The following is a 9,279-nucleotide window of genomic DNA, read 5'->3' as shown; positions in this document are numbered from 1 at the left end:
GTAGGCAGGCGCATGCGCGTTTCCACACTTCCGACTCCTTGCCTCTTGCCTTCTTTCCCTGGTATGTACAGTGGCGCTCTTCCTCAACCCCGGAAGTATTTGCCTTCTTGGCGTCTAAAGCGCTCCTCTTAGCACCATTTTTGTAGCTCTTCGCCTAACGGTGTGTGGTGGCGGTAGTAGAGGGAGGGGCTGAGGTGGGGTGGACAGAATTTAAAAACGACCATCTACGCATGTGCCGTTGGCGCTCTATTTGAGGATCCGTTTTTGTGAAGGAGATGGCTGTCATCACCGGGGCCATTTTGTCGAATCCCTTCCAATTTGGGCCCCTTTGTGTTGTTAGAGGCAGAGAGGGAGAAGCCCAGATACCCGGCACTTTTGTTAAACCAAAGCCGGGGGTAGGGGTGGGCAAGATGCCAGATCACCACGCCCACGAGGGGTTCCGCTGTGGCAGCCCTTTCTCCTGTGGCTTTTTCAGAGTTGTGGCAATAGCCCTGCCCATGTGAAGTGGTGGAGCAGAACAAGGCGGTCATGGAATTAAACCCAAGGATCCAAGACGGCTGCCAGCCATAGGCTTGCCAATAACTTAATCCATTGAATTCGATTAGCATTTAGGGAACCACTTCTCTAAACTCTGGGATTATAACAAAAAGCAATTGTTGGGGTTGGGGGCCTATGACCCCAAATCTCCTCCACTCACTCTCTTCAAAGTCTTTTCTGACACCCAAGCCCCCTATGCGCCTGTGGGCCAAGGCTCCTTCCTGGGGTTTCTGGGTCACGGTACTAAGGGGGAGTTGGAAGTTTCTGCCCCCAAAATGCTGGTATGTGCAGGTCCCTCTGTGGATGGGGGGGGGGGGGGCTGTTGCAAATATAAGCTTCTCTAGCTGATCTTTGGTGTCTTCCATTCCATTGCCTATAAGGTCATCTGTGATTTGTTGGAGACAGTACTTTCCTTGCCCAAGTAATGGCTTATCACAACTATTTGGGAGTTATGGGTTCTATCCATGTCCCTAGTTGGGTACCTGATTATTTGTATTATGACAAATAAAGCTGATACTTTTTGTTGATCCAGATCTAGAGGCTTCTGGAAATGGATGCAGGGTACCATCATACCACAGATGCTGAGGGGACTTTGGGCCAGGCCTAGCTGGCAGTCCAGACTAGAAGCTTACTGTTCCCAGGGGCCCCCCAAGGTAGGTCAGAGTAGCCATTTTTCCCATTGCTGATGTGGCCATTTGGTAATGGGGCAATGGCAACATCAATGAGGTAATACAAGTATACTTCATGTAGTGATGTAGTGGATGGCACCTTCTGGGGGCTCCAAGGCCACTGAAAGAGCTGATGAGTCCTTACCTGTAGTCATTACTACCTGCTGAACTCAGTATGGCATATTTTAGGGCCAAGGAGAAGGATGTGCCAAGGGGAAGACTCAGAGGGCCTTCAGCCCCCAGCCCCGAAGGAGGAGGGAGGAAAGGCACAGAAGATATGGGATGTACTGTGCCAGGCATCATGGAAAACACATACACAACACTCAAGTGCACTCTCTCCTTCTCTGTCTCTTCTTCCTACTGCTCAGGCTCCTTCAAAGTACATCAAGGACAAAGAGCCAGGCATAAGGCAAAGCAATTGTGATCTTTAATAATTGCAGGAGTGGAGAAGTTAAGGAAAATGCATATATCTCATATGGTTCTAGGAAGGTACCTCTGTCAAATCCAATAAAACTCATTGCTCACAATGTCTGCCCTTCTGTCTTCTGAAGTCTTCCCCCCTCCCCCCACTCCCCCACTTAAGGTTTGTCCTAGAACTAACAAGGTAGAGAAAATGGAAAAAAGGAGTGAAGGAGTCACCTTGGGGTGAGAGAGTAGTATATGGATATCCCCAGCATGAAGGAAATAAGGGAATCAGGAGCTTTCAGAGAGGCTGGTAGGCTGGTGGTCGTCTTCGGGAAATACAGAAGGCACTAAGCACAAGGATGAGTAGAGTGAGGAGGACAAGACCCACCACAAGAGGCACGAGGATGTTGAGCTCAGCAGAGCAGGAGAAAGCTAGAGGGAGAAAAGGGAGAGGTAATGTGAACAGTGAGGTACCCAGGATTAGGTTGTTTCTCCCTAAGGTAGGGTAAACCTTTTAGTGCTTAAACTCAGAATGTAGGGAGAGGGAAGGGATTCATAAGATTTAGAGGTGGAGGGGATCTTAGGACCAGTGAATATTCAATTCCAGTTCAGTGAAGAGGTAGCAAATTTGGGAAAGCAGGAAAGAGGAATAAGGGAAGGAGTGACTTTCCTGGAAAAGAGATTGCCTTGCCAAGATGTTTAATTTAACTAAATTAATGAAGTGGCTGGTGGGGTGAAAGGTATGTTGGGGATGGGGGGAGTGGAGAGGCGAATCTTACCTGTGCCAAAGGCCCCAGTTGGGGGTAGCTGAGCTGCCTGTAGCTGCAGAGATAGCAAGTCAAGGTGCATCTCTGGGGACAGGGCTATACTTCTGTTTCTACAACTGAAGCTATGACCCAGTGGTGCTTGGAGATCCTGGAGTGATGAATTCTCTGCTGAGAATGTCCACTCTGATTTAAGAAGTGAAGAGAGATCAGGAACCTAAGAATCCACTTCTTTTTCTTTCTGCTCCTTCCATTTCCCCCCAGTAAACTGGACAGTGTGTGGGAGTACTCACGGGTTGCAGAGGGGAAGGATGCATTGAACTCTGTTGCCAAGCAGCTCAAGTAGACAGTTTTCTTGCTTGAGTCCTAGAAGGGGCGGTGTTAGGATTGATAATAAACAATGCTTGTATGTGATGGAGAAAGGACTGGAAAGGAGGGAGTTATTTTTTGACCATTAAAACTGTACCTGCTTGAAAGCAAAGATGAGTTTTCCATCAGGAAAAGAGAGAATTAGCCTGGAGTGGTTCCCCTCACAGCTTCCCTGAGCAACTGTTCTATTGGGGTCCAGGACAAAAATGCCCCAAAGCTGTACGAAAAAGGTAACAAAATGGAGTCACAATTCACTGCTTCACATCATCTTCCCCTTCTGTTTTTTTTTCCTTCTTCCCACTCTTCCCCTGCCCTAGCTTTCCTCCTCCCTTCCCCCCACACAGTCCCCTCCTAGCGGGTCTGACCTTTCCTCCATCATGGCTCTGGTACAGGACCCTCATCTGGATCTGAGCCCGGAGGTGAACACAGATCTGGGAACCATTGGCCCCAATGTAGTCTCCAACAGTCCCACTGGGGCCAGAGGTAGGTTTGGGAGAAGGTGGGACTGGCACAGATTGTGATGGGCTGATGATTGAGGTGTTTCTGGAGCTTGTGGTAGTTCCATGAGTGATAGCTGTCCCTTGACTTGTGGTTGGATAACTGGTAACGGTTCTGTTACTATGGAGGGTAGTGGCAGATGTGAAGGTCCTGTGGGTTGTGGCTGTCTTCCCATGTCTTGTGGTGGTTTCGGGGCTGGTGGTAGTCCTCTCAGTGGCTATGGTTGTCACTGTGAATGATGGCACCAGTGTAATAGACTTCTTCTGAGGACACTTATCCCCTGCCCCTTGGTCTTTGAGGGAAAAGAGTAAAGTTAGGTAGATCAGCCCTGGAAGATAATCAAAATGACTACCCTCGAATCCCCAACCCTGCCACCCTTCCCCCATACCTGCCAGCAGCCCCAGCAAGATACCAGAAAGTAGCATAGATGGTCTCATAATGGCAGAATTGCCAATTAGGATCTTCCTCCCAGGGTTTCCTCTTCTTCTCTGCACCCAGGGACTGATTCACTTTACTGTCTTGTCTTTTAAGGGAAACATGAAACCTACTTCCTAGTAACTAAACCTTCCACCCCCAATTCTGACTCAGGCATCTCAGGATCACCAGACTCAGCATTGAGTCAAGAATTTCTCAATCTTGAGTGCCTCGACCAATGCTGTCATGAGGTTTCTTTTGGACTAAGAGGAAGCTGAAAGATATGGGGGTGGCATTAATGGCAGAAGGGATGAATAAAAGCCAGGATTGCCTTTAAATAATGATCAGGATTGTGGTGGGGGATTAGGCTTGGGGGGGGGGGGGAGTGTTGACCTTAATGGTGAGAATTGAGAAATGTGGCAAAGGAAAATAAGCACAGGTTACCAAAGCAGGGAGGAGACTTCTTCCCACTTCCATTTTGCACTACATACTCTCCCCACCTTTGTTACTTCTAGTAGTTTGGATACATAAGCCTTTCATCTCCAGATTTTAAGGTTTCCCATTTTCTAAAAAGGATACTTGTATACTAAGGGGAAAGAGATTGACCATCAGCTTAACTGTAGGTAGAGTATGTATTAACATCGTTAAGGGGACACATGTTAAGGGAACCAAAAACTGGGTTGAGTAAAGGGGTAGATAAAAAAGAAGCCCAAACAGGCAGTTTCCAAGTAATTTTATTCAGAATTTTGTGGTTTCTTTCCTGAATCAATAAATACTATACAAAACAACGTAAAAATGACTACTTTCTTTCCCCTGCTCCCTTCACCTGGGGGGGGGAGCCAACCAAATGAGTTATTTCAGCCTCATGGGGGGGGTGAATTCCCCCAAATTTTGTCCAGGAACAGGGAGGGGGGGTTAGAGTGGCCAGTCATGGCCTCTCAGCTATCTTTTTTTTTTGGGGGGGGGGGGGGGGGGAAGAAGAGATATTTGGCTGCTGGAAATGGAGGACAGACTGGCTTGAAACAGTGAAGGGTTGGATTAGTGTTTTGGAATAAGGGAAGAAGTTGGGGGAGGTGACGGCGCCAAGGGCATAAACCTGCCCCAAAGAAAAGGGTGTCTAAGGTTCACAGTTCCTTTTGCCTCAAAAATTGACATTTATTCAAAGTCAAAAAAAAAAAAAAGGAAAAAATGACAAAGGTGTCCATCCCTTGTTCCCCCCTCCCGTCCAGCTCCCCCTCCCCCCATCCCAGAGAGCAGGGCCCTGGGTTAAATCAGGTGGGGAAAGCCCCTCAGATGAGGTCAGCCACATTGAGAGGCATCTCCTCAATGGAGGTGTTATAGAAGGTCTCAATGTCTCGAAGAATCCTCTTGTCTTCCTCTGTCACCATGTTTATGGCCACGCCCTTACGGCCAAAGCGCCCACCACGGCCAATTCTAGGGGCAGAAAAATTTGTAAGAATACAAGTTAGGGCAGTCTGAGAAACCCCATAGAAATTGGGAGTAAAATAAGATCTAGAAATAACTGAAACTGGTCAGAGAAAATAAAGGCAAGACAAAAAACACTATATCAGTAAAAGTGTCAACAAGATGATGGGTAGTTCTCTATGTCTGGCTTACCTATGAATATAATTCTCCCGGTTGGTGGGAAGGTCATAATTAATAACTAAAGACACTTGCTGAACATCAATGCCTCTAGCCTAAAGGAAAAAAAAAAAACAGGTCACAATCATGTTCTAAGTAGTATCACTGTCATTTTACAGATAAGTTTGTCATAAATTATGAATCAAAGGGTAATGACTTCAGTACTCTACTATGACTGGAGTTTGGAGTCAAGGAGATTTTTTATTTATAAAAAGCTTCTGTGAACATATTGTGGAGGAAACATTTAACACTTCACTTCACCTTTAGGAGTTGCATTTCTAGGGGTGGCTAGGTGGTGCAGTGAATAAAGCACTGGCCCTGGAATCTGGGGACCCAAGTTCAAATCTGGCCTCAGACACTTACTAGTTCTGTGGCCTTGGGCCCCCAAGTGCCCTGCCTTTCCCCCCTCCAAAAAAAAAAAAAAGTTGCATTCCTAAGGCAAGGGGCAGATCTAGCCTTGGGATTAAGTGAGAACCATATCAAATTTTCCTAAACACTCACCAATAGGTCAGTGGTAATAAGCACCCGACTGGAACCTGAGCGAAACTCCCTCATGATTACATCACGTTCTTTTTGGTCCATGTCTCCATGCTGGGGAGAGAATAGGAGATCAGGTAGAAATCAAGAACCAGGGGACTAGTAAAAAAGAATATTGGACAGGTATGTAGTGGGATCTGATTGTTTCATTTGTGGGGGAGTCTTGGGGGTCCTGAGAGCTGTCACAGGGTTAATGACCAAGCATGTGCTCAGGACAGGAATGAAGCTGTGGGGAGACAAAGGTGAGATTTTTCAGTGGGCACAAAAGCCAAGTTAATTTTATTTAAGACTGCTGGTCCACCATTTATTCTGTTCTACTCATGCAGCTAGCTATATTAAGCAGCAGCTTGCCTCCCTGAGATCTTATTCTCTATCACTGGACAGAATAGAATGGTAGACAGGCAGTTGCCCTTCCTAAGGCACAAGCTGGTGACCAATTGCAAAGGAATGGAGCAAAATCTCACATACCCCCTCCCTTCTGCATCCCTGGGTCAGGTCCTGATTTCAGTCTCACTCAGTTTCCCCCTGTGGCAGCCCTCAGACTCCCAGAAATGGAAACAATTGCAGAACCTGCATACATCAAAAAATCAGCTCTCTCAAAGTCCAGTGGAAGTGATACTAAAAGGCAACACCTAGAAACTCACCATTGCAGAGACAGTAAAGTCACGGGCATGCATTTTCTCAGTAAGCCAATCCACCTTTCGGCGGGTATTGATGAAGATAACAGCTTGGGTAATAGTCAGCGTTTCATACAGATCACACAAGGTATCTAGCTTCCACTCCTTTGGGGGAAGAAACCAGTCAGGGCCAGTGCTCCAGAATCTTGACAGAATCCTTCCCTCCCCTGGTTACACACCACCTTTCTCCACTGGGTCCCACCTCTCGTTCCACATTTATGTAAAACTGACGAATGCCTTCCAATGTCAACTCCTCCTTCTTGACTAGAATCCTGATAGGATCCCTCATAAACTTCTTGGTCACTTCCAGCACATCTGAGGGCATGGTGGCTGATAGGAGTACCACCTTTGGAGAAGAAAAAAATATTAATTAGAAACTTATCCGAGCTCAGTTCTCTCTAAAAATCACCAAGGTCTTCTCTATACCCACCCCCAAATCCTCACTGCCCTATCTCACTACATAATTTACTGCCATTTTCTTCCTCACTCCCCCATTTATGTCCAAATATAAGCTCCAACAGTAAGGATTACACTGCAAAGAACGCATTTTCCTCTTCCTGAAACAGCAGAACTCAAAGTAATTGTGTTTCTGTCTAATTTTTAACTCTTTAAACTATGGACCTAGAAGGCAGCGTGAGGACAGAAGAATGTTGGCCATGAAGTCAGAAAACTTTTAGGTGCAAATCTCTGAGATCCTAGACAAGTTACTTCCCTCTCTGGACAGTTTACTTATCTATGAAATGTGAGAAGAGCAGCAAGGGGGATGGTGGTAGATTAAATGGCCTAAGGTCCTTTCTAGTTTGAAGGATTCTATGACCTCTGGGCTTTAGCTTTCCTGTGAAAGAAAACATTTAACTGTCTAAAGCACTGACACACTCGGGGCTGGTTCCCCATACCTGAGTATTGCCACTGAGTTTCTGGAATATGTCATAGATCTGGTCCTTAAAACCTCGACTCAACATTTCATCTGCTTCATCCAGAACAAACATCTTGATGTATTTAGGAGCTGGGGGGAGAGAAAAAGGAAGCTTCAGAAACTCTCCTTTTTAACACACCCCTAGCCTCCCTTCAGAACTATCCAATACAGGCTGCTCTCAGGGTTAAAGTATGATCATGTGCACAGAGACCTCTGCCAGCCCAGAAAGACTAGAGAGCAAGACACCCACATAGACCTGGGAGAACAGGGGAAGCTGGGCTCAGCTGACACGCATGGGGGATCATCACAGAGCAAATAGGAAGGAAAGACTCCTTAAACTAGGATCCTTCTCAGGGGCACAAATTAAAGAACACTTACATAAGTATCGCCGGTTAAGCATGTCAAAGACTCGGCCTGGGGTGCCAACAATGATGTGGGGGGCTTCCATCTGCAATTTCTGAACCTCAGCCCTCACATTTGTTCCTCCAATGCAGGCATGGCACGAGGCACCCATGTAGTCTCCCAGTGCCATCACTACCTTTTGGATCTGGATCAAAGAAGAAAAAATCCGATTTGATAGCCCATGATATCCTTGCATTCTACTCCTCCTGAGGAAGGGAGCTCAAATAGCTTTAGATATACCACCCCTATCACCCAACATAACTTTTGAAGTTTTCATTGGTTCTAAAGGAAGTTTCTAAGAACCATAAAAAATGAAAACAAATTATAACCAATACTCTCCCTCCCAAGAAGAGTGGATGTGCCCAGGGCATGAACCAGCTGTGGCCACCAAGAAAGGCATCAAGCTGGGATGAACTTGGACTAATGTTATCCCCCTGACTGATATGAGAAGAACACCACCAAAGAGGTATCTCTCTACCCAGTGTCAGGGGTGTGGTGGGAGAAGCTTATGGCCGGCCATTAAACCTGTCCAGCCAGACTACCATACTCCACCCAGAATACTTTCTTCTGAGTCAGGCAACTGGAAGCGTTGGTTGTTGGGTTTAAGGAAGGAAAAAGGGGCCTTTAATTATGGGGGACAGTTTGAACTGTGAAGAGGAAGCACACCTGAAGTAACCAGAATACCCAATCATCATAAATTCTACATCTTTTAACTTTTTTGCCTACTTCCATTATATTTATTTTTTTCTATAATAGAATAAATAGGACCAGCCTCAGAGAAAAATCTAACCTGTTGAGCTAGCTCTCTAGTGGGTGCCAAAACCAAGGCCTGTGTTGCCTTTAAGTCCAGTTCAATCTGTTGCAAAATGGAAATGGCAAAGGTAGCAGTCTTCCCGGTCCCAGACTGGGCTTGAGCAATCACATCATAACCTAGAAGAACAGGATACAGAACTGAACATAACTGGGGGCTACAACGAAAGGATTAACTCCAGTTCTTGCAAAAACAATAAGCAGGTCTAAAAACAAGTTACTTAACTTGTTTTATGAAACTTGAATGTAACCAAAGCATTAAATCGGTAACATTCACAACAGATATACTAAGGCATCAGACTATTAACAAGAACAAAAAGTCTTACCCTTGATACAAGGAAGAATTGCACGTTGCTGAATAGCAGATGGCTTCTCAAAACCATAGGCATATATACCACGAAGAAGAGATTCTGAGAGGTTCATATCATCAAAGCTATCCACAATCTCATTCCAGTTACTCTGTTGAGGGAAAAACAGAACATTAAGGAGATAATAACTGAAGAAATATGTCAGTAAGTAGTTCCCTACACTAAGAAAATTACAAATGGGGATTAAACTTGATCCAATGGGCATGCCTCAGTTGGTAGATGGTTCAGTTGGCAATACTCAACCCCTTAAAATCCAATTATTTGGGGGGGGGG

The 9,279-nt window shown here is 45.8% G+C and overlaps 2 protein-coding genes and 2 non-coding genes across 4 annotated transcripts in view; all 4 read right to left on the bottom strand.

The window, feature by feature from the left end:
• Window positions 1–1,610: 1,610 nt before the first annotated feature.
• On the bottom strand, window positions 1,611–3,946 carry CD68 (CD68 molecule). The gene is made up of 6 exons (XM_069104049.1): window positions 3,630–3,946; window positions 3,109–3,533; window positions 2,841–2,960; window positions 2,668–2,740; window positions 2,390–2,560; window positions 1,611–2,042 (listed from the first exon to the last, which is right to left on the bottom strand). The coding sequence occupies exons 1-6, from the start codon at window positions 3,676–3,678 to the stop codon at window positions 1,909–1,911; spliced, it is 972 nt and encodes a 323-aa protein (XP_068960150.1). The 5' UTR covers window positions 3,679–3,946; the 3' UTR covers window positions 1,611–1,908.
• Window positions 3,947–4,371: 425 nt separating this feature from the next.
• EIF4A1 (eukaryotic translation initiation factor 4A1) overlaps window positions 4,372–9,279 on the bottom strand; it is a 6,718-nt gene continuing 1,810 nt past the window's right edge. The window contains exons 3-11 of the mRNA XM_069104048.1: window positions 8,965–9,097; window positions 8,619–8,758; window positions 7,805–7,973; window positions 7,407–7,516; window positions 6,713–6,856; window positions 6,478–6,615; window positions 5,798–5,887; window positions 5,273–5,352; window positions 4,372–5,089 (exon numbers count right to left, since the gene is read on the bottom strand). Coding sequence (XP_068960149.1) covers window positions 4,945–5,089; window positions 5,273–5,352; window positions 5,798–5,887; window positions 6,478–6,615; window positions 6,713–6,856; window positions 7,407–7,516; window positions 7,805–7,973; window positions 8,619–8,758; window positions 8,965–9,097 — 1,149 coding nt within the window. The 3' untranslated portion in view covers window positions 4,372–4,944. The remainder of the gene's footprint in view (window positions 5,090–5,272; window positions 5,353–5,797; window positions 5,888–6,477; window positions 6,616–6,712; window positions 6,857–7,406; window positions 7,517–7,804; window positions 7,974–8,618; window positions 8,759–8,964; window positions 9,098–9,279) is intronic.
• LOC138174030 (small nucleolar RNA SNORD10) lies at window positions 7,601–7,739 on the bottom strand. Its single transcript, XR_011171612.1, has one exon. It is a non-coding gene; the product is annotated as a small nucleolar RNA SNORD10 (small nucleolar RNA).
• On the bottom strand, window positions 8,183–8,321 carry LOC138174028 (small nucleolar RNA SNORA48). Its single transcript, XR_011171610.1, has one exon. It is a non-coding gene; the product is annotated as a small nucleolar RNA SNORA48 (small nucleolar RNA).

This window comes from Petaurus breviceps, unplaced genomic scaffold (genome assembly GCF_028583685.1).
Source record: "Petaurus breviceps papuanus isolate PSGF00001 unplaced genomic scaffold, PetGlider_PUasm1.0 673, whole genome shotgun sequence".
Lineage (NCBI taxonomy): Eukaryota > Metazoa > Chordata > Mammalia > Diprotodontia > Petauridae > Petaurus > Petaurus breviceps.
Note: the sequence above shows the minus strand (reverse complement) of the source record. Positions and strands in the feature narration are given on the sequence as shown.